The 25,300-nt window shown below is 44.6% G+C and overlaps 1 protein-coding gene across 37 annotated transcripts in view; it reads right to left on the bottom strand.

Moving 5' to 3' along the window:
* Positions 1-14,391: 14,391 nt before the first annotated feature.
* The window catches only part of TACC1 (transforming acidic coiled-coil containing protein 1), a 125,527-nt gene continuing 114,618 nt past the window's right edge, over positions 14,392-25,300 (bottom strand). For all 37 annotated transcript variants that reach the window (XM_069572973.1, XM_069572969.1, XM_069572978.1 and 34 more), the window contains 3 exons: positions 24,266-24,372; positions 20,659-20,779; positions 14,392-19,162 (listed from right to left, as the gene is read on the bottom strand). In XM_069572973.1, coding sequence (XP_069429074.1) covers positions 19,094-19,162; positions 20,659-20,779; positions 24,266-24,372 — 297 coding nt within the window. In that variant the 3' untranslated portion in view covers positions 14,392-19,093. The remainder of the gene's footprint in view (positions 19,163-20,658; positions 20,780-24,265; positions 24,373-25,300) is intronic.

Raw genomic sequence — 25,300 nt, 5'->3', positions numbered from 1 at the left:
GAAGGCAAAGTCTTAACTACTGGACCACCTGGGAAGTCCTTATTGTAACCATTTTCAAGTGGGCAGTTCACTAGTGTTGAGTACTTCCACACTGGGCTGGGCTCAGGTTCTTATTTTCTCAGGGGGAAGGTTTGATACAATCTCAGAAGACAGAAGGACACTTTCATCTCCTGTGTTCTCCCTGCCTGTCTCCCTGGTACCATCTAACTAGAAAGTTCCTGAAGTTGCTGCTTCCATCCTAGAGAATGGGCTAACCCCAGGATGGGTGATTGACCCCATCCACAGGTAAGCCAGGGTGAATGGATGGTACCCAGTCATCGGATGAAATCAGAGGACACAACTTGACCTTGGGAACCATGGCCAACGGGTGGGACAAGCTCACCCCAGTCATTTCATTGGTTAATGTATTTAGATGTAAGAGAATGGTACTTGGCTTCATCCTCTGCCCAACTCCCATTATCAACCAGGCTTGGGGTAAGGTTCTTTTTTATAAATTGTGGTACGAGATATGTGACATAACATTTACTATTTAAGCCATTTCTTAAAAGATTCTTTTGATGGGACCATTTTAAAACTCTTTATTGAATTTGCTACAGCATTGCTTCTGTATTCCTGCATCCTGTATCCAAATCCTGCATTTGAGGGACTGAAAATTTTGGATTCTGTGTATCTCCTATGGAGGGGTTTACTGTGTATATAAATGCATGAGTATATCCAGCATGTAAGCACTCAGTAGGTAGCAGGCACGTCTAACATTCGTATTTAATGTGGTGACCCAAGAACTAAAGAGCAGATAAAACCAAGGAGGGTGTTGGAGTGCAGGAATGGAAAAACCAACCCTTACCATCCTTCCCTCCCCCATGTTGTTGGATTTCAGGTCCTCCTGAGCAGTATAACCTGTCTCCCCTTCTACCCCACAGGGAGAAGGTATTTGCCTTACTCTTCCCCCCAGCCTCATCCAATCAGCAAATGACCTGCAAGACCCCTATCCCACTCTTTGTACCCTGGGTATAAAAGTGGACTAAGGACCCCTGTTCAACGTTGGTTCTCTCTTGAGCTGGCCTGCTGTCCTAACAGCGTCTCCCACTCTAATAAACTTTAATTCCCTCTCATTCTGTCTCACGTCTGGAAATTCTTTTCCAACCCACACACAGACCACGACATTTCATTCCTGTGATGTGATCTTGTTCTACATCCACAGGATTTCTATGTCATTATTATTGTATCACTATTACTCCTTTGGTGATGATTTCTTTAAAAATATTTTAAAGAGGACTTCCCTGGTGGTCCAGTGGTTAAGACTCCGTGCTTCCACTGCAGGGTTCATGGGTTCAGTCCCTGGTTGGGGAATTAAGATTCCACATGCAGTGAAGTGTGGGACCCCCTCCAAAAAAAGATGCTAAGGTACATATTTGAGTCAATGCAAATATAGAGACATAGAAACAGTCATTAGATTTAAAGAATAAGAATTCACTGGAGGAGGGACTGGTGGTTGCCAAGGAGCAGGGGGAAGGTGGAGGGATGCAGTGGGAAGTTGGGGTTAGCAGATATAAGCTGTTATATATAGAACAGATAATCAATGAGGTCCTACTGGACAGCACAGGAAACTATATGCAATATTCTATGATAAACCACAACCAAAAAGAATATTAAAAAAGAATGCATATGTACGAATAACTGAATCACTTTGCCATACAGCAGTAATTAACACAGCATTGTAAATCAACTGGACTTCAATTAAAATAAAGTAAACATTCCCTGGAGGAAGGAAGATGGCTCCAAGCTCACCATAAGAAGGGAAACTGCTGTAGAGTTCTTGGTGGTCTGGCGAGGACACTGGATTTTCTATTAGCCAGGGATTGGAGATTGAAGTCCATCCTGCTCAAAGCATCGACCAGCATCGATGACAACTTAGGTGACAACTAAGTCAGGCATCAAGTCATCCCTCCAGTGGGAAAGAAGGAAGTGCTCTGGGGGAGCTGTGCAAATCCCAGGTGATCTGTCCAAGGGAGCAGGCAGTGTAGACCAGCATCGCTCTCCACAGGTATGGAGCTCACTCGCTGCACCAGCCCATCTGGGTTCCACCCCTGACTCTGCCACAGGCTGGCGTGGATCCTGGGGCAGGACGCCTTTCTCTAGAATCCTCATCTAGGAAACAGAGATGATCATAATCCATCAAGTCTGGAGATGTATGGATGTCCTCAAGGGCATCTTCAATCTATAAAATATATATTGTTATGGACACATGGTAGTACTGACTTTTTAAAAAAACCTTTGTTAATTTGCCCGTGCCGGGTCTTCAGTCTTCGTTGAGGCATGTGGGGGCTTTAGTTGAGGCACGAGGGGGTCTACTGCGCTGACGAGGGGTCGAATCTGGGCCCTCTGCATTGGGAAAACGGAGTCTCAGCCACTGGACCACCAGGCAAGTCCCCTGTCGTACTGAGTTCTGTCAGAAAAAGACTGAAAGAGGAAGCAGGTAAAAACAGGTTCGCAAGTGCTCCGATCCACTCTCCAGCTCTGTTATCTCCACCGTTCACCCTCCAGTTCCTTTCAACTCTGTAAAGCCTGTTGAAAATTGATACTAATGAAAGTGATCCCCTTCCATAGAAACGTGTCTGTGTCATGCAACTGACTATTGCCTTGTGGCTACACCTGCTTTGCACCTATTCCTAAGTTTAGTGCAGAATTCTTTATTCTCTTTCTATGTCTAGGCTCTTTGAGTTCTCCTTTGAGCCTTTTGTGACATTTTACGGTTTCCCTCATTAATTCATGAGTTGAATAAAATCTTTGAAAAGTGTTCATTTTATATATCCATATAACAGTCATGGTTAGCCAAGAAAAGTATAGATCATAAAACTAGTTTATGTCCGTGTTTACTAAATGATTAGCTTCGGTTCTGGAAACTATAGAAATCACAATTCTCGGATCCTTATATCAGAAGAACAAGAAGGTTTTTGAATCCTTGTTATCTGTATTTTGATTGATGATCACACAGTGGATTTCAAAAAGCTTTATTTAGACTGTATATGTAGTTGTATGTGTGTGTGCACTCAGTAACTCAGTCACGTCCAACTTTTTTTGACCCCATGGACTGTAGCCTGCCAGGCTCCTCTGTCTGTAGAATTTTTCAGGCAAGAATACTGAAGCAGGTTGCCATTTCCTGCTCCAGGGGACGGTCCTGACACAGGAATCGAACCCAAATCTCTCTGTCTCCTGCATTGACATGCAAACTCTTTACCACTGTGCCACCTGGGAAGACATGTATGTACTTAATAAATGTTAGTAAAATGCACTGGTTTTTAACCTGTTAAAAAGTGACAGGGGGACGTCTCTGGTGGTCCAGTGGCTAAGACTCCGCACTCCCAGTGCAGGGGGCCTGGGCTCGATCCCTGGTCAGGGAACTAGATCCCACATGCCACAACTAAGACCGGGCACATCCAAACCATTATTGTTTTTTTTTTAATTAAAAAACAAAATAAAAACAAAGCCACCTCTTGAAGGACTTTTATAAAAATCCTTTTCATACTTCACAGGGTTATTGTGAAGATGAAGTGGGTTAATGCATACATGATCCTTAGTAGCGCTTGGCACATGGGAAGCACCATGAATTACTGATTGTTGTAATTATCTAGACCACAGCGCTCAGTACCCTGTGATACAATTGTTAATGTCCATCTCCCTCTGCAATGTAACGTCCTTTGGGATAGGAACTGTAGCCCAAAGAACAATAAAAATAAAAGCCAAGAAAGAACCTGGTAGACAGCCAACAGATTAGTTGAATAGTGTAACAGAGGTTGGCAAATTTTTTTCATAAGGGACCAGACAGTAACGTAGACTTTGCTGGTCACACGGTCTCTGTCCAATGACTTAACTCTGCTGTGCGGGTGGGGAAGCCACACAGATGTTACATAAATGAATGGGGGCGGCTGTTACAGTAAAATGTTACGGATGCTGAAATTTGAATTTAATATAATTTTACACAACATGAAATATTATTCATCTTCTGATTTTTTTCCGCCCATTTAAACATGTAAAAGCCACTCTTGGCTTGAGGGCTGTATAAAACAGGCAGTAGGCCGGACTTGGCCATCGGCCACGGTTTGCTGAGCCCCGAATTAGATACTGGGTCCTACAAAGCCAAGAATTTTGTCTTCTTCATATAGCCTTTCATCCAGTCCTTCCAGTGGAATAGATGTTCAGATATTTGTGGGATTAGGCAACAGGTGGACAAAGGCAAAAGGGAGACATTTTAGGGAAGTAACTTACTTAATCGTTTCAGAAAGATTCAACCTGTAGTTTGACAGGAGGATGCAAGCGTGGCCAGGGCCTGGCCCGTGGGTGGGTGGGAAGGAGTGGTCCCACGCGGGTCAGCCGAGTCTCTGTCATCATCACGCTTCACTGAAACCTTCAGTGACACTGATGCTTTTACAGCCTGCCTGTCGGCTGCCTCGAAACCTTTTCAGAACAAAATGGAATTATAAATAATTCTGAAGAGTCTAGGCTGGTCAGGAAACGAGACCTGAATCACATTACAGGATCCCTTCTCCAGACAAGCTAGAAAACCTGCTGGACTTATTCTATCGACACTGGTCAGTTTCAGAGACCTGAATTGGGAATTTTCTAGAATTAGGAAACTGGCATCTTAGTGACCAAACACACAGAGGCCCATGAGTGTGATCCACCTATGAGACAAGAGGCTCCGGCGGGAGCTCCAGAGGCTGCAGGCTTCACCTCCGGGTGACCGTGCCTCTCGCCCCCTCCCTCTCTGACCCCCTCCCCCGTGTCATCTCCTGGACCAACAGGAGCATTTGCCTCCAGCCTCCCTGAAGATCGTAGCCCCTAAGCACTGTCACTGAAGTCTCCCTCACAAAGGCACAGCTGTATTTTGCTTTGTGTTGTGTTAGTCTCTCAGTCGCGTCCGACTCTTTGCGACCCCATGGGCTGCAGCCCGCCAGGCTCCTCTGCCCGTGGGATTCTCCAGGCAAGAATACTGGAGTGGGTTGCTATGTCCTTCTCCAGGGGACCTTCCCCACCCAGGCATCAAACTCAGTCTCCCACATCTCAGGCAGATTCTTTACCGTCTGAGCCACTGTAATTCCATTTCATTTTTTGTGCCTCCAATTTCATTTAGGGCTCAGGCAAAGGTTATTGTGGAGGGTGAGGTTCCAAACAGGAATCCCATACAAAGCAATATTTCTTAAGGCAGACCTATGACCAGATCAATTAGAACAGCTGTGTCCAGAGAAACTCTCTGGAATATGAAGGAAACCAGGACAGAAACTGGAAAAGAGTTCAAGCTTTAAAGACACATTTATTTTTAAGGTAATTAAATTTAAAAGTGTTTAATTATTAAAAAATAAATTTAAAAATATTAAAAATTGAAGTGTTGATTTGCAGTGTTTCAGGTGTACAGCTAAGCAATTCAGTTATATATATGTGCCTGTATGTGTTTCTGTTTAAAGCCATGGTTTTTCCAGTAGTCATGTACAGATGTGAGAGTTAGACTATAAAGAAGGCTGGGTGCCGAAGAATTAATGCTTTCAGTTTGTGATGCTGGAGAAGACTCTTGAGGGTCCCTTGGACTGCAAGGGGATCAAACCAGTCAATCCTAGAGGAAATCAACCCTGAATGTTCGTTAGAAAGACTGATGCTGAAGTTGAAGCTCCAATACTTAGGCCACTTGATGCGAAGACCCAACTCATTGGAAAAGACCCTGGTGCTGGGAAAGATTGAAGGCAAAAGGAGAAAGGGGCGGTGGAGATGGAGATGATTAAATCAAATCACTGACTCAATGGACAAGAGTTTGAGCAAACTCCAGGAGATAGTGATGGACAGGGAAGACTGGCATGCTGCAGTCCTTGGGGTCTCATAACTTAGCAACTGAACAACAACAACAACATATTCTTTTTCAGATTCTTTTCTATTATAGGTGATTACAAGATATTGAATATAGTTCCCTGGGCTATTCAGGGAACTAAATAAGTAGGTCCTTATTTATCTATTTGCTATACAGTAGTACATATGTGTTAATCCCAAACTCCTAACTTATCCCTCCTCCTTTTCCCCTTTGGTAACCATGCATTTGTCTGTGAGTCTCTTTCTGCTTTGTAAATAAGTGAATTCATATCATTTTTTGTAGGTTCCACAGATAAGTGATAACATATGATATTTGCCTTCCTCTGTAAAGACATGTTTAAAATGATAGAATGCCTAAACACTTGTACAGTTTTAAAAAGAACATAGAGTCATAGACCAAGTCTCAACTCCTGGTATTTTCTAGGTGAGGAAGGAGGTCCAGACAGTGACTATCCAGAGCCCCATGGTCAGGCCAGCCCTTCAGCCAAGCCCTCTTTTTCCACTTGACTCTGGCTCTTAGCATAGAAGATGCAGACAGGGAACAAAGGGGGCCTTTCTTTCATCTAAGATGAATTATCACATAACGACTTAAAAAATTTAAGGTAGGAGTTCCCTGATGGTCTAGTGGTTGAGTGTCTGCTTGCAAATGAGGGGGACATGGGTCTGATCCCTGCTCTCTCGGAAGATCCCACATGCCTCGGGGCAACTAAGCCCATGGGCCTCAACTTCTGAGGCCCATGCCCTAGACCCTCCACTCCCAAGGGAAGCCACTGCAGTGAGAAGCCCGAGGACCACAGCTGGAGAGGGGCCCCCGATGGCCACAACGATAGAAAGCCCTTGAGCGGCAAGGAGGACCCAGCACAGCCATAAATAATTAAAAAAAAGAAAAAAATTTTTTAAATTTAAAGTACTGTATCTTACTGGGAAAGAGATTACCCAAGATACTACCACCCAGCAACAATTGCAGTGATGTTTGTGTCTAAGACGGGGTGACGAGCTCGTGGTCCATCCTTGCCCCTTTGTGCAGCTCACCACACGAGTACAATCATTCTTGTAAAAAGGCAGGCAGCCTCGGCTTGCCACTTTCCTGTACATCTGCAATTATTGCAAAATAAATTTAAAACCGTTAGGGAAGCCTGCAGTTATTGCCTGGAAAATCCCATGGGTATAGGAGCCTGGTAGGCTGCAGTCCATGGGGTGGCAAAGAGTCAGACACCACTGAGCTTCTGAGCGACTTCACTTTCACTTTTCACTTTCACGCACTGGAGAAGGAAATGGCAACCCACTCCAGTATTCTTGCCTGGAGAATCCCAGGGACGGGGGAGCCTCGTGGGCGGCCGTCCATGGGGTCACACAGAGTCAGACACGACTGAAGTGACTTAGCAGCAGCAGCAATTTCAACAAATATTCCAACCGACCAATTATTTTCCCAAACCTCTGGAACTCTCTGATTCTCACCCGCTTGACATTGGGGTGAACCTTCCTGCTTTTTTCTTACACATATGTCTTCAGTTCAAACGCTCAGATTCAACTTCAAACTTTATCAGCCTTTAGCAAATATATGGGCCCCTCGGGACGTAGTCACTCACCCCAGACACGCGGATTAACGGCTTGTGGTTACCAGGGTGAGGGATGGCTTATGTGGTCATAGAAAATCACCCCCATCTTGTGAAGACTTACCTCAGATCTCAGCGGCTGCAGCTACAAATGTTCATCATTTAGAACTGAACTGTAAGAAGAGAGTTAAGTACAATCAAGGAGAATTCTTGCCTATAACAGAGGAAGTGTGTGCTTAGTTGCTAAGTTGTGTTTGAGTCTTAGCGACCCCGTGGACTATAGACCAGGCCCGTCTGTCCATGGTACTCTCCAGGCAAGAATACTGGAGTGGGTAGCCATTCCCTTCTCCAGGAGATCTTCCCCACCCTGGGACTGAATCCAGGTCTCCTGCATTGCAGGCAGATTCCTTACCATCTGAGACACCATGAAAGGCCCTATTAACAGAGGAGGTTTCAGATGTGGGTTGGGTTCATTTTTTTAAAGCAATGATCGCAAAACAGAAGTGGGGCTTCTGAACCCAAGTAACTCTCCCTCCACTGCCAGAGAGTGGGAGGAGGGGTTTGGGGAAGGAAAAAAGACTTATGCTTTTATTTATTTTTTAACATACTTTATTTTTTAGAGCAGTTTTAGGTTCAGAGGATTTTCTTCTTCATATGCTTGCCTGTTAGCTTCCTGTTTCCTTCTTTAGAACCCTCTCAGCTATCTTTTATTTTTCTTGCCTCATTGCTTTTTAGGGATAAATAGAAATGATAAAAATGAACATCTGTACCCTATTCCTATTCCATATTTTACCACTAAGCATAATAATAGCTATAAGTTTTTCATAGACAATTTTTTAAAATTTTAAATATATTAAAAAAATTTTTTTACAATGCTGTGTTGGTTTCTGCCATGTAATACGCAAATGAGCATTAGAAAGAAATGGTTATCATGACCTCTTTCCTGAATGCAGCTTCATGTGCTAAAGTTTTGATTTCTTTAAGTTACTATAAACTGTGTGGTTGCTGGTTACTAACTCTATAGTTTACTTTTAAAAGATGGATAATATGAACAGAAGTTATTTTTCCTCCCATAAAACCCTGACTGAATCCACAACCCCTTTTGCCCCAATAACCTAAAGTTAGTGGCTTTCAAACTTTTTGTTTGGCCTTTTTAGGCCCCCAAGCTAAGACATTAAAAATTGCAAGCCAGTACACACTTGTGCATGTTTAAGTGAAATAAAAATCTCACAAAATAATGTTTGCCTTCACTGTTTACTCTTACAAAAGCAGTTTTCTGCAGTTTTCTAATCCATATCCTCTTAAGTGGGTTTTGACCTGCCAGTTTAAAAACACGGTCCGAAAGGCTGACTGTAAGCTGTGGGACTGGGGCCCCCAGTGACCAGTCTCACACACGTACATTAGAAACTGATGCAGCAAATAAAATCATGGTTTTCTATTATTTTCTTTTTTTCTTCCTTCCTTCCTCCCTACATCCCTCCTTTGTTTCTTTCTTGCCTCACTGTGAAGCTTGTGGAATCTTAGTTCAACAATGGATTGATCCCAGGCCCTTGGTAGTGATAGCATGGAGTCCTAACCACTGGACCACCAAGGAATTCCCCAACGTATTTTTGCCTAAAACTGATGTTACAAAGATCAATTGAAAGGGAGAAAGAAAAACAACGTCAGGGGGGAAAAAAAAAATCAGGATTTCATAAAAGACACACTTTCAGTGCCAGTTTTCCAGGGAAGTAGAAGGCACATCATGGTAGGTCACCACAAGGCCTGGACTGGTCTGTCTGGGGATGCAGAGACTTCAGCAAAATATTGCGAGTGTGCCTGAATGCACCGAATTCGCCATTGTGCTGTTAGTTTTGGTATCTAGCACCAAAATGCCTTTTTGAATCTACAGAGTGTCTTCTGGTTGAATATTTGTGATTATGAGCTTACATATTTTAAGACCTGAACACATTTAGTCAGCTTATTCTCAGAAATGCAGACAAGACAGGCTGGCCTCCACGGGGCGTGCAACTGAGCTGCTGGGTTTGTGGGCACGTTAGTGGAGGAACGCTGGGCAGTGGATCCAGCAGCTGCAGTTCAGGCAGGAGGACAAGGGCACAGCCATTCTGGAAAAGGACCGGGGAATGGCATGGGGCAAAACAGGCCTTGGAAACTGAAAACAAAGATTCTGAGGCCTGAGTCCGGACGAAAAAAAAAAAAAAAAAAAAAACAGGCTTGAAGGAATAAAAGATTCACTTTATCTCTGTTACACTCACCAGTATACCTAGTTGCCACAAGATAAGATGTTCCACTATAAATTTTAAACTTCTCTCTGTTCTGGTGCTTTATTGCAGAAAATGCTCATGTATTTCTTTCCCCTCAGAGAAGCCTTTCCTGTTCCTGACAGCCACCAAAAGAGCCACTTGAAGTTGATCAAAGAAGTATGACGATTTCTAGAAATTACCAATGATCCTAAGGCAAACCTCCCTTTTAGAAGCCTGGTGGCTCAGACAGTCAAGAACCTGCCTGCAATGCCGGAGACGCAGGTTCGATCCCTGGGTCAGGAAGATCCGCTGGAGAAAGGCATGGCAACGCACTCCAGTATTCTTGCCTGGAGAATCCCATGGACAGAGGAGCCTGGTGGGCTACAGTCCACGGGGTCGCAGAGTCGGACACGACTGAGCAACTAACACTTTCACTTTCGCTCCCTCTACCCCAGGAGCTGGCACTGTTTTCCACCTTCAGTCTTGGGCACAAACTCTTTTATTAAAAAGCACAGCTGTCTAATTAAAAGCTTTTCTTGCCTGAGTCTTGGGGAAGTGATACTCATTTCTACGGTATTGCTGTCTGAGGAAAGGGCCGGTAACATGACACTTTCACTCTTGGGGGAGGCCTCAGAGGATAGAACCCAGCTTGTCTATCCTTCGGACAAAGACGAGCCAGGGAGCTGCAATGGCTAGAGAACACAAGGGCATGGGCTTGGGTGTTCACCTGGGACTTGGGTCCAGGCCTCTTCCCTTCCCAGGTGACGTGGGCTGGCGTTCACTTCTCTCAACACTGTAGCCACAGTGAACACAGCAAAAAGTCCGGTGGATCCACCATCTTATGTCAAGTCCACTACTCAGGGCATCTCACAACCAGCGTTTTCAGGATGATTTTTAAAGAAAACCTGGGGGACTGTGACCTTATAGTTAGCACTTGAGGCAGACTTGTAAAATCACAGATCATAGGAAAGGGCCTGCTAGCATCCTTAGTGCACAGGAGGGGGTTAAGGGCCTGGTCAAGGTAGCTAACCAAAATCAGGACTAGAAAGCACATCTCAGCCTTCACGCTAAAGCTCTTTCTGCAAACAAGGAGGGCAGAAAGGAGAACTGGAGCTCTGATTTCCCTCCCGGTGCCTATCCAAGACAACAACGAATTATGCATCTTTAGGTTTTGTGTTCTTATTAAACTTTGGTGGGATGATTATGCAATGGCTTCTCTGACAGTCACTGAAATACTCTCACTTGAGAGGAGAAAACAGCAAGAAAATTCACTTGGTGAAGACAGAGTTGCTCCTGAGTCCTGGTGAGGAACGTTTCCCAAAGTGTGCCCGACACGACACGTAGTGGCCTAAAGAACAGTGGGATTTGAGATCAGAGACCTGGGTTCACACGCCAGCCACGTTCCTGGCTGATTGATATGAAGGGCTTTTTAGTTTCTGGGAAAGAATAGTTTCCATTAGCACACTGTTTATAGTGGAGTGAAGTTTCAGGGAAACTTCAAAACATTTCTGTTTAGGTGACTAGCCTCAGAGATTTTATTTTTCTCTGATTTTTATGAAAGTCACTCAGTTGTGTCCAACTCTGTGACCCCATGGACTGTATAGTCCATGGGATTCTCCAGGCTAGAATACTGGAGTGGGCAGCCTTTCCCTTCCCTGGGGAATCTTTCCAACCCAGGGATGGAACCCAGGTCTCTCGCATTGCGGGAGGATTCTTTACCAACTGAGCCACAAGGGAAGCCCAAGAATACTGGGGTGGGTAGCCTTTCCCTTCCCCGGGGGGGGGTCTTCCTGACCCAGGAATCGAACTGGGGTCTCCTACAATGCAGGTGGATTCTTTACCACCTGAACTATCAGGGAAGCCAATCTTTTTTTTAAAAATAGGAATATCATTGACTTACAGCGTGTTGCTTCTTTTATGTGGGCAGACAGATTCATTGACATCGACACACACCAGGGCTTCCCTTGTGGCTCAGATGGTAAAGAATCCACCTGCAATGCCAGAGACCTGGGTTCGATTGCTGGCTTGGGAAGATCCCCTGGAGAAGGGAAAGGCTACCCATTCCAGTATTCTGGCCTGGAGAAGTCCCATGGACAGAGGAGCCTGGCAGCTACGGTTCATGGGGTCGCAAAGAAGTCTTTGGAGCTTATGTTCTAGTACAGGTTATTGAAGCATGTTGACTAGCATTCCTTTTACTCTTAAGTACATTTGCTCGTGAACTATTTACATATGTTTCAGTGCGTCTAGGTTTCTCCCACCTCCTAATTTCTATCTTTTCCCCCACTTTTCCCCATTGGTAAGCATACGTTTGCTTTCTATTTCTCTTTTGAAATGTAGTTCATTTTGTTGCGTTTTTGATTCCACCACTAAGTGACATTACATGATGTCTTCCTATGTCTTATTTTAATTTAGTATGATCCTATATGGGTCCATTTGTGTTACCGGGGTGGACTTCACTCCTCTTCGTGGCTCAGAGTCCATTTTCTCTCTGCATCACTTTCTCCTTATGCTCTCATCTTTCCATGGACATTTTCATTGCACCTGTGACTTGGTTCTTTTAAGTACCGAGTGCTGTGGTGCCCACACCTTTTCAAATTAAAGCTTTCTCCGGCAACTCACTCCAGCATTCTTGCTTGGGAAATCCCATGGACAAAGGAGCCTGGTGGGCTACAGTCCATAGTGTCACAAGAGTCGGACACAACTTAACGACTAAACCAGCACCAGAGCATATGTACCCAGGCACAGAGCCGCCTCATCATCTGATAGCTTGACCTCTGGTGTCTTAAAGGAGCTCCATAGTGTTCTGCATGCAGCTCTATACCTTTTCATTTTCTCGGACAGTACAGGAGGTCATCCTTTCCCAAGACCTTCTCCAGCACTTATTCGTAGATGTTTAAATGATAACCACTTTAACTGGTGGGAAATGATACCCTGTTACAAGATTCAATTGCTTCTCTTTAATCTTTTTGATTTTATTTTTAACTGAAAGATAACTGCTGTGCAATATTGCGTTGGTTTCTGCTATCAGTTCAGTTCAGTCGCTCAGTTGTGTCCGACTCTTTGAGACCCCATGAATTGCAACACACCAGGCCTCCCTGTCCATCACCAACTCCCGGAGTTCACTCAGACTCAGTCACCCATAGGTATACACATGTCCCCTCCCTCTTGAACCTCCCTCCCACCTCCCATCACTCCCCACCCCTCCAGGTTGTTACAGAGCCCCAGTTTGAGTACTCCTGACTCACATAGCAAATTCCCAGTTAGCCTCAGAGATTTTTGCCTGTTTAACTCTGCAAATGCAGTATATGGTAAATGAATGAAGGTAAAAAAAAAAAAAGGTCTTTGGTTTTTGATTAGTCCTTAAATGCCTCGACTTAGAAACTGACATACATATACCACCATCCAAACCTGGGAGCACTTGCAGGCAGAACAAAGGACCAAGAGGCAGGGAATTCTGTTGCCCATTTTGAGTAACAGCACTGATGCTCTGCAGTCCTGGCACTGCAGTGCTCTCTTTGGGCCTCGGGGTTTCCCACAGTAAAGTGACTCTGTTGACAAGAAATTTTTTCATACTTGACCACCAGCCACAGCAAGAAATTCTGGGTTTCCTTTTTTTTTGGCCATACCACGTGAGTGGCAAGTGAAATTTCCTTGGCCAAGGATTGAACCTGTGCCCCTACAGTGGAAGGATGGAGTCTTAACTCCTACACCACCAAGGAAGTCACAAGAAAATAATTCTTCATCATGACCTAGCACACATTTGCCTGTATCTGAAACTCCATGAACACTCACCCTTCTTTTGTGTAACGCACGCTGCTTCCTACTGTACTTTCTATTATGTATTAATTTATTAAGTGCCATGCCACCTCATTTGGTCATTTCTTTAAAAAAAATGTATTCATTTTGTTGCACCAGGTCTTAGTGGAGGTATGTGGGACTTAGTTCCCTGACCAGGGATCGAACCCAGGCCCCCAGCACCTAAAGTGCAGAGTCCCAGACACTGGGAAGTCCTTCCTTTGGTCATTTTATAGGATTTCCTCTGGGCAGCTGAGGGGGCTCGTGAGTGAGAAATATTCTTTTTAAGCGCTTCAGAGGCTGCCACTTCTAAGAGAGTGACAGTGCTTTGGTTTTCCTCAGGATACCCACCTAAGCTGTAGATGGAGCCTTAACTGGCCTCTTAATTTATCTTTTTGTGTAAAAAAACTCATGACATTTCCTGACCAGTCCTTCCCCTCCTTGAAGCAGAGAGTTGGTCTGGTTAATAGTGAGAAACGTTTCTCCTGATATTAACCTGGGAAAACCAGAAAACATCATCTCGTTTCTGTGGGCTGCGCTGCAATGGGTACACGGTTCGGGCTGGCCCTGTGTCCTTCAAGAGCTGGAAAGCTTGGAGTGACTTAGGATTTTACAGCTTGACATATGCCAGGGCAGACAGGCGGTCTGTAAGCAAAAGCAACAAGTACCCAGTCAAACACTTTGTTTGCACAGATACAAAGGCATGGAAATTTATATGGCAAGGTCCGAATTCCAAAATTTGTTTTTTAATTAACACACCCAACCAAATGCATAAAACCTCACAAAATGAGTGTAGTGGAAATGTCTTCTTTTTTATTTTTAGACTGAAATATGGAGCCTGTAAAAGCGAGGCTGTCATGAATCTTCATGTTTGGGGATAAAGTGACTTATAACTGTGGGTGGTGGGGGGGGCGGTAAGAAGTCTCTACACAAGCCACATCTAACAGTGGTAAACAGTTTTTATTCAGGCAATGAAACATGGAAAAAATATATTAGTAATCATTATAATAATTTCATTTGTGAGTATAACTTTTACAAATATTTACCTGACATATAAAAGGGAAATCACTTGTGCATATAAAATTTATGTTGATGATTATTCCACACAACACGATCCTGACAGCAGTAGTCAATGCAGCGTTAGATTCCTCCGGACGAGGCTCCTCACACACTTCATGGCACCCATGGGAACACAGTGGAAGCAGATGTGCAATTAACTAACATGTACTTGTTGGCACATTAGGAAGTACACAGGGGTGTCTATTGGCAAAGACACACTTGCTACAAGCAACACTGAAAAGTCTGCCACCTCTGAGAAGAAAGAGATGCCGGGACCCTGACTCACTGGGCGGGAGGGCCGAGCGCGAGGCTGAGGGGGCAAAACCTGCAGACCACCCTGCACTGGCAGGGGGTGGGGGGGTGGGGAAGGTGGGGGAGGGTTTCAGAGCTCTCATTTTTATATGTCCCCTTGAAAATTATCCAGAGAGCATCACTTAATGGCAGGACAGGGAGATACTTTGTGGAGCACGTTTCAGATGCTGCTAAAAGGCAGAAGGGGAGAAAAGTGGCATTTTTATGATTCTAAAGTGACGAATGGGTACTGGGAAGGTTCAGGCCACTCCTCAGCGCCGTGCCTGGCCTTCGCCGCCTCAGTCAGAGTGCTGGATGGACGACTGCCAAGGCCAGCATCGCCCGCCCCATCTCCACGTGACAACTATAACCAGAGGGTGTGTACAGATGTGTGTGTGTATATATATATAGTAGCTGTAACCATATTATAGTTAATAAAGTCATTCCTTAGGAATCTTGTTAGTCCAAATCTAACTGCATGCAAAGAGGCACAGAAATGGGATTGCATTTGGATGAAAAAAACTATGAAAAGTGCAATCTTTAGTCTCCAGAATGCTAGCTCTGGGCACTAGGGAGGAAGTCTTCCCTGGAAAGTGTCATTCTTAGACCTTCCAGAGGAGATCCTTAGAGAAAGGGCTCTATTACATCTATTCCTTTGCTTTTTCTACCTGGGAGACTCAAGGTTTGAGACACAGACTGCTTTCTTTAAGTCACTGGGAACTGGAGGCCAGTCAAACCTTTTTGTACAGAAGTCTCCTTGAAATACTTCTTCATGAAAGCTTTGAAGAAGATGACCCTATAGACCTTTGGCTTGACATTCTGGGATTCCCAGACTGTTATTTGTTCTTTAATAAGGAAATAATAATCTGCCATCTTTTCAATTCTTCAGAATATATACATCTTTACTTTAAAATGCTTTGCCTGAATCACTGAATCCTTCCAACGTCTAGTTTCTCTCTCCCAACAAGGGGATAAAGTAAGAGACCACCCGAGTCTGAGAGCAAACTTGCACGGTCAACAAAACTACAAAGAACACCAGTCGTGAACGATTCACGAGACAGCTATGAACTGCAGCAAAAGACTAAAAAGGGGAGGAAAAAAAGGGGGAGCTCTACGGATTCTACTCCACTAAAAAAGGACATGCTGGATCATCTCCAGTTAGCGCACTCAGACTTGCCACACTCCTGACCCTCACAACGCGGTTTTGAGCTTCAGAGTCATCAAGTCCTGTGTTACCTGTCGGTACAATGACTGCTTCCCTCTGGCTGCACTGAGTCAGCCCAGGGATATCTGGGGCAGTTCAATCTCCCAGCTTATAACCAGTCAGGATGAATCGGGGACCCAGGTAAAAAGTGTCTAGGTACTTCTGTGAGAATTGCAGAAAGGGTGGGATGGGAAGAAAGGGTAACTGGCTGGTAAGCAGATCTGACTTGAGCCATCCTCCAAAACACAGAGTGAACCTTTCCTTGGACTCCACGCCACCTGGGAAGGCCGCCAGGTCCTCGGCGCCTCAGCACTTCCTAATCGGGGCTGGGTCCGAGGACGCTAGAAGCCATGAGCAAAGTGGGCTTCTCACTGTTTTCAGGAGCACCTCCAAATAAAGTAAATGTCATGAGGTCTGTCAATGACTTAGCCAACCAAGTAGACAGACTGAGGAGTCTGGTTACATTAGATCCTCCAGTTAAAACACTTTTAGGTAAAAACTAGCTACACTTTGGCAAACTCAAAAATTAAAAAACAAAAACAAAAACATCTCTGGATCAAGAGCCTCAAGCAGACCACTCACGCTCCCAAACCACTGTCCAGGCCTGCGGCTTTTTCTCATTTCCCTCTCATGTTTGTCACGGGGTGAATTACTGCCCAATTCACAATATGGCCCACGGGTGTTTTGAAGCAAAACTCTAGGCTATATTCTTATTCCCCAGAGTAGGTCTCTTTCCCTTATTTTTTTAAATGAACATACTTCATTCTGCTTAGCATATTCTCTTGATGTGACAGTTGTACACGCTACATTTTTCTTCCTGCAGGAGACTGTCCATCCACTAAATCATAAGGAAGACGATTTCCTTGTAATGGCCACGGCAGAGTGGCCAGTGGCAAATGTTACTTAACGTGGGCTGTTTCGCTTTCCTTGCGCAGTGACTTTACTTGGTAGGGTCTAGTTTCTCAGGGGTCTCTTCCCAGCAGCGTGCTCAGGAAGGATTGTCATCACCTCTGTTTCAACACACAGCTACTTTTTTCTCTTTCTATGTAAGCAAGAAGCCTGAAAAAAGAGGACTGTGGGATTCTAATGGAGACTATGATAATAAGCCTTTCATGTGTCCAACAGAGCAGTATGAAATAAGTAAACATGGGTACGTCACCAAAACACAGCAGCAAAGAGGTTTAGCAACATTTCTTTCTGCAAAACTGTGAAGTGAGCTTCTCTAGTCATGAAGGGTTGGAAGAGGGCAGGTCACACCTGAGGCACCTGCTCCTCCAGGGCAAAGGCTACAGCAGGGCACTCGCTTCACACCGCGGGGACTGCTTCCAGGGCCTGAATGATTGTCCTATCACTTCTCCAAGCACAGGTCATTTCTGCTCTTCTGGTTTGTTGTTGCTGTTTTTGTTTTTTGTTTTTTGTACAAAATGTTAAGACAGTAGGCTTTAAAATACAGCCTAAGCACCAATTATGGGAAATGCATATCAGTAAAACGGGACTTCTGGCTTTAAAAGACATTACTGACCTCCCTGGGGCTAAAGATTGCACCGTGTGAACAGTACATGGCTAAAGAAAAGGTCACCTTAAGAGAGCGAGGGAGGGTCTCCACGAGGCACACTTCACTGCTGAAGCTGGACCATGCAGTAGTTGTACAGGAAAAGTACCACAACTTACGTGCACTGGAGATCACACACGTCACCATGAAGACGCTCCGGGTGTTCAGATTAAGACAAAAGAGCGCTTTAAGACGCCTGCGTGGATTTGGTTTTGCCTATTGAACGGGAGGGGGTTCACACAGGAAATTTCTTCGGGAGTAAGGTTCCCTGCCACTCTGAATGGAGCCCAGGAACAGCTTGAGGAATTTGGTTTTGTGAGTAGAGGTCTGCTCCCTCCACCAGTATTCAAAGGAGTGTGGTTTAAAAATACTCAAAATGCACTGAATTTGGGGAGTGGCTCATGTGATTTTCCTGCCCATTTGGTTGAAAATTCTAAATTCTACTGTCTTTCAGCTTGAAAGGATTTTTTTTGCGGGGGGCGGGGCAGCCTTTGGGGAAAAATATCTGAAGAATAATTCATCACACTTGCAAAAATCCAACTGCTGCTTTACAATTGCTAATAGAGCTCATTAAAGAAGGTTGTCTAAACCTTTTATAAGCAGATTTCCTTTGCATATTTCAAACAGAAAGACAATAGAGAGCAAATGTCAACTCTGTAGCAATATGGCTCTAGGGCAGACTTGCCGAACCCCAGTTGTGAGGGAACAAAGTAGATCCCCTGGGTCTGAGAACTAACCCCAGAGAGGCGGCGGCACCCAGGCTGAGGGTCATCCAGAAATGGGGGGGACAGGACGCTGTGGCCAAGAGTGCCCCCCACGTGACACCTGAGTCTGAGGTTAGGAGCCATGCCACACACGGAGTCTGCAGGCTTCACCTCTTCAACCCCTCACATTCTGCAATCGGCATTTTGAGCCAGGACTCTGTTTTCAAATAGGACTCTGTTTTCAAATAGGGTTTTATGGTTTATGAGAATATGCCTTTCTGTAGAGAAGTTTTTATTTGACTATGCTTCTGGGGGGTGGGGGGAACAAACCAGCATCATGTATAAATATGCATGTATGTGTGTGAGAGAGTGAATGTGTCTATAAATAGGTACTCAACTGGAAGTAACAATAGGCCAAATCATCTCCTCAAATAAAACACTAATATTAAAAATTAAATGTAAAAGATGTAATAAATAAACTTAAAAAAATCAGGTGGACAGGATATGGTCCCAAGTAATAGCCATCAAATCATAAACTGAACGCACCTGGGCAAAGTAAAGAAGACTTTAAAACAAACCAAAGATAGAGAATCCTGCCCAGAGCCCATCGACAGGATGGTCGGGCCACTCTTTCCATGTCTGCGTGATGAATCCTCCAGCGTTTTCTCGGGGCGGGCGTGTCGGCAGCAAAGCGGGACAGGCAGCAGTAGGCATGTGCTTTCATAAAGTGTTTTTTTTCTCTGCAAAGGGGCAATTATTCCTGGATAAGGCAAGATAATTGTGGTCACGAGAGAAGCAGCCGAATGCAGATCTGCTGAGCTTACAGGGGAAACTCAGTCCGTCTTTCCCAGCTTGGCAATCAGCTCATCGCAGATTTTCGTCAGTTCTTCGATTTCTTGGTTCTGAAAAACAAACAATGGGATGATGCACTGTATGTCCCAAGATGAAAGGATTATGGTGAAATTGTCCTTAGACTGCCCATACCCTCTCTAGGCACCTGACTCGATGGTTCTTCACTGTTCTGCATCAGAAACCCTTTTAAAGAAAGCTTTTTGTTAGTCGCCTCAGCTGCGTCCAGCTTTTTGTGATGCCATGGACTGTAGCCTGGCAGGCACCTCTGTCCACGGGGACTCTCCATGCAAAAATACTGGACTGGGTTGCCACTTCCTTCTTCAGGGGATCTTCCTGACCCAGGGATCAAATCCCAGTCTCCCGCATTGCAAGCAGTTTCTTTACTGTCTGAGCCATTTGGGAAGCCCTGTAAAGAAAGGAAGGCTCTATACCTTTTCTCCTAGGAAATGGTCATGTGTTTGCCAATTTCTGCTTAGACTGAGTAAGGAGCGAGTGTAATGACTGGCCCTCTAAAGTTTGTTTCTCAAATTTCCTTGCTATCACGAGAATTACTTGGGGGTATTTGTTAGAAATGCCAGATATCTGGGCCTCACTTGCTCCATCAGCATCTCCAGGGACCTGGGATTCTGGAGGCTAAGAATGCCAAGGGCCACCTTCTCTGGGGTTATCAGATCCCCCAATAAAACCCCTGCCCTGGTGGAACAGATGCCACAGGCCTGAAAACATGTTTGGAAACACAGTAACAAAAACAGAAGAGGGACAAGGAATGAAGTCTAAGAATCACTGGGCAGCATGGTTTTTGCTTATGTAGCAGTTTCTAGTGGAGGAGGCGATGGCACCCCACTCCAGTACTCTTGCCTGGAAAACCCCACGGACGGAGGAGCCTGGAAGGCTGCAGTCCATGGGGTCTTGAAGAGTCGGACACGACTTCACTTTCATTTTTCACTTTCGTGCACTGGAGAAGGAAATGGCAACCCACGCCGGTGTTCTTGCCTGGAGAATCCCAGGGACGGGGAGCCTGGTGGGCTGCCGTCTATGTTACTGCACAGAGTCGGACACGACTGAAGCGACTTAGCAACAATGACAACAGCAGTTTCTAGACTGTGGCACCGCTGACATCGGGGCAAGAGGGTCTTGATTGTGGGGTGTCCTGTGCACCTTGGGGTGTTTGGCAGCATCTCTGGCCTCTACCCACAAGATGCCCATAGCATTTCCCAGTCCAGACAACCACATACACCTCCAGATTTTGCCTAATGGCTCCTGGAGGGCAAAATTGCAATGAAGTGGGACAATAGCTTCATGTGTTACAGAAAAAAAAAGAAAAAAGACAGCCTCGGAGCCTAAGCCTTGGGTCCACCGAGCTTCCGTGAACGCAACTTTCCCTCTGCCCCCTCTGTGGGTGGGTCCCACTCACGCTCCCCTCCTTTGTCTCCACTAGAGTCAGTGGACCGAAGTGTCTGAGCAGAGAGACAAGATTCCTTCATCCAGACCCTAGATGAGGAGGAAAACCAAAGGTCTCCTGGGCATGACATCCCACCCCTCGTACCTTCTGCTGAAGGGCCCTCTCCAAGGACTCCACCTTCATCTGTTCCTTCCGGAGCCCCGCGTGGAGAGCCGCACTCTCAGCCTTGGCTTTTGTTCGAACCTGAGCAATCTCCTCATTGGCTCTGTTATGGAAGGAAGGGATAAAAAACACACGGTTTGTCATCGGTCACAGCACAAGAGCCAGGATGCTAACAGCTGCCATCTGTGACACAGGACTAAATCAGCTGACTTCACCATAGAGGGAAGACAGCAATCAGTGAGCTACAGGAGTCAATCTTAACTTATAAAAATTTAATTACACATAACCGCTAAGGAGATTTCCCTGGTGCAAACTACTGGCAGAATTCATCTCAAGGCACACGGTGCCTTTCAAAATTCACATGCCACCCAGAAGTGGAATCACAGGCCAGTTTCTATAACAACCTTAGATTTTTTTTAAAACCCAGGACAACAGTAAGCAGGATCTTTGTGGATTAACAGCTAACAAGCCAGGATACTAACTGTTGGCATCTATGAAACACAGACCTACAGGTAACTTTACTGAAGAGATGCAAAAGGAAAATTTAAATACCACAGATGTCATTTGAGAAACAGTTAATTGATGAAAAGATGCTAAAAACTCACTGTAATCGGAGGTGTGCAAATAAAAACGATAAACTTTTAAAATTTATCAGCTTGGCAGAAATTAGCCAGGATGATCTTGGCCTGTGTTGGCCAAGATGCAAGGTAACTGGCTCGGGTGCTGACGGGCAAAGAAAACCCACACAGCCCTCTCTGTGGATGTGGTGCGGCAGGAACTAACGAGTCCATCCTCCGGCCCAGCAAGTCCATCCTAGCAATCTCCCCTGAGGAGCACGCTCCCCAGCACCACGCTGAGGGCACAGGGTGTTCACTGCCGCACTGTTTGCAACAGGAAAAGGGTGAAATGCCTGTCCACTAAAGGCATGAAATAGTCTACAAACTAATAATTAGATTGAGCAATATGTTCTAACGTGAAAAAAAAGGGCCATAATATACGATTACGTGAAAATAGAAACCTGTATAATACTGTATTATTTTTTTAAAAAAGCCCAAAGCCATTGGGTAGTATTTGTAAAGGCTCATAGAAAAGATTAGAAAGATGCAAAATAAACCTTTAATACCAATACCTCTGGGGGTGGGGAGGGAAAAGGGGAACTTACAAGGCTTTACAAACAGGAAGGTGGCAGAATGTATAAGGACGTATTACTCTTTAGTTAAAAAAGAGAGTTGGGTGCATCCTTCATAGATCCTTTATTCCCCAGGATAAACTGTAAATGCATCAGACTTAAGCATAAAAAAATTAAGCCTTATTTAATAACCTATAATGGAAAAGAATCTGAAAAAGAATATACATATTGAAACTAACACAACACTGTAAATCAACTATACTTCAACGGAAGTCAAAACTAATTTTAAACAACAAAAAGAAAACTAAGCCATTAAAAGTACTGGAAGGCAAACATGGGAAATTGTTTTACACTGAGCATGATGAAGATCTTTGTCACTATGACAGAAGATCTCATAGCTCTAAAAGAAACGATTGAGAAATTACACTATATAAAAGTAAATTTTTGCATATCAAAAAACACTATGGGCAGAGCCAAAAGGTAACAAACTAGAAAAATTATTCACAACTCATATCACAACGGACTGTCATCTGCAATATATTTATATTTAAAATACATAAGCTGACACTAGAAAACCAGGCAAAGAAGAGTCACTCACGGAAAAGCAAATATATGTCTGCTGCTGCTGCTGCTAAGTTGCTTCAGTTGTGCCCGACTCTGTGCGACCCCACAGACGGCAGCCCACCAGGCTCCCCCATCCCTGGGATTCTCCAGGCAAGACCACTGGAGTGGGTTGCCATTTCCTTCTCCAATGCATGAAAGTGAAGTTGCTCAGTCGTGTCCGACTCTTCCCAACCCCATGGACTGCAGCCTACCAGGCTCCTCCACCCATGGGATTTTCCAGGCAAGAGTACTGGAGTGGGTTGCCATTGCCTAAATATATGTATGCTGCTGCTGCTGCTAAAATATGTTCAATTTCACTCATAAAATACATATAAATCAAAACTACACTGAATGAAAGAAATGCGGTGTTGCTTGCCAAAATAAAAGAAAAAACTCAACTAAATTGAAATAACCATCTTTCGCTGGTTAGATGTATCGAAAACCTGAATCCTGATCTGTTGGTGAAGCTGTATGAGAAAAGAGCTGCTTTCACACACTGCAGGGTTGTAAAGTAATAAAAGTCTAACGAGGGCAACTGGACGATATGATCACAATTATAAATCCATAAATCCCTTTGCCCAGCAGTTCACATACAGGGATCTCACCTGCCTCCCAGACGGTAATCGTCTGAGGTTACTTACTTTACTGCAGCACTGTTTGTAGCAGGAGGTGCTGAATAATCTAAGTGTCCAACAGGCAGGACTGGTTAAGTAAAGGATGCATTCCGACAATGGAACACCAGATTTAAAAATAAATAAAGAGGCTCTTCATGGGTTGACACGGAAAGATTTCCAAAATAAACTGCTGAGTGAAAAAAAGTGAGTACGCTACCATCTGTTTATTAAAAAAAAAGGAGAGTCTCATCACATTAAAAAAAAAAAAAAAAGGACTGTAACAGCCTGAGCCAGCTCGATGGTGGTGCAAAGCTAAGGGCATCATATCAGCACTGCACACCTAAGCCTTCCACGCTGCTGCTCACTGCCCAGTGCAGCTGGGTGGGGGACAAGGAGGGGAGCATGTCTGGAAGGGTAAAAGGATGGCGATTTCCTGGGGTGAGGGATGAGGAGGGAACTCCACGGGGGGAGGACAGGGTGGGAGGGACAGACTGTATCCTTTTATTCTTTAAAAAATTTTTTTCATTTTATATTGAGGTACAGCTGATTAACAATGTTGGGGCAGTTTCAGGTGGACAGCAAAAGGGACTCAGCCATACTGCATCCATTCTCCCAAACGCCCCTCCCATCCAGGCTGCCCCATAACTTTTGAGCAGAGTTCCCTGTGCCGTACAGTAGGTCCCTGTTGGGTATCCGTTTTAAATAGTCATGTGTACACATCCATCCCAAACTCCCTAACTATCCCTTCCCTGCACCCTTACCCCAGTGACTGTAAGTTTGTTCTCTAACTCTGTGAGTCTCTTTCTGTTTTGCAAGGAAGTTCATCTGTATCATTTCTTTTTAGATTCCACATATAAAGGATGTCATATGATATTCCTCCTTCTCTGTCTGATTTACTTTACTCAGTATCCTCTTTGTTCTTTTTAATGTTTGAACTAGAGGAAGATTTCACCTATTCAAAAAAAAAAAAAGAAATGAGCTGATTTACAAAACAGAACCAGACTCAGACTTAGAGAATGAACTTCTGGTCACCAGGGAGGAAGGGCGGAGGGGGAGGGACAGACTGGGAGTGTGGGACTAACAGGTACACAGTACTTTATTTAAAATAAAACACCTTTCCAGAAAAACAAAATGAAAAAAAGCACACACACACAAATGCAAAACAGTAATTCTTTTCTTTCTTTCCTGTGTCAGTCTTCCTGCAACAATATGAAAAATGAAATTCTTCTGCACAGGCTCTTACTTGTCTAGTTTTTCCTCAGCGTGGATCTTCAGGGCCTGATACCTTTGCTCTTCTTGTTTAACTCTGGCTAAGTAATCCTGAGCACATTTTTTCAAGGCTTCTTCATTCTGTTACCAAGTGACAATATAAAAGGAAAGAAACAGGTCATTTTGTTTCTCTTCTACTAGTAACCTGCCATGTGTCAAGAGCTTTCCTTTTTTAAAACATGAGAAAACCTAATTACTTTCAGATGCCTTCAAATAAGATTCCATGGTACTTTGAAAAAGGCACAAATAATTCCCACTGAGGAAACTGTAGATAACAGCATGCATTAACTTTCAAATCACATAGTGAGTTACACTGACACACCTGCTTCAGGAAGTGTGCACATGTGTGTTAAGTCGCTTCAGTTGTGTCTGACCGTGTGTGGTCCTGTGGACTGTAGCCCGCCAGGCTCCTCTGTTCACGGCATTCTCCAGGCAAGAATACTGGAGTGGGTTGCCATGCCCTTTCTCCAGGGGATCTTCCCCACCCAGGGATCAAACCTTCATCTCTTATGTCTCCTGCACAGGTGGGCAGGTTCTTTTCCAGTAGCACCACCTGGCTTTAGGAAGGCCAAAGTCATTCAAAACTGAAGGGCAGGACTTCCCTGGTGGTGCAGGGGATAAGAATCCACCTGCCAGTGCAGGGGACATGGGTTCGATTTCAGGTCGGGGAAAATTCCACATGCCGGGGAGCAACTGAGCCCGTGGGCCACAGCCTCTGAGCCCGAGTGCAGCAGCTGCCGGAGCCCACACGCTTGCAGCCCGAGCTCCACAGGAAGAGAAGCCGGAGCACTGCAGCCAAGAGTGGCTTGCAGCAATCAGAGAAGGCTCGAGCAAAGCCACGAAAAATTCGGCAGCCAAAAACAAACAAAAAACTGAGGGCAATCTGATTCCTGTTTTGGACATACTGGACAGTCATTTTTATTTCAATATGAAAAAAAGAATGCTCACTGCTATAAGTGTGTCTTTAGTGACGGTGAGTGACCAAATTAAGTCAATATGCCCACTTACA

Source organism: Ovis canadensis, chromosome 26 (assembly GCF_042477335.2).
Source record: "Ovis canadensis isolate MfBH-ARS-UI-01 breed Bighorn chromosome 26, ARS-UI_OviCan_v2, whole genome shotgun sequence".
NCBI lineage: Eukaryota > Metazoa > Chordata > Mammalia > Artiodactyla > Bovidae > Ovis > Ovis canadensis.
This window is presented reverse-complemented; position numbering and strand designations above follow the sequence as displayed.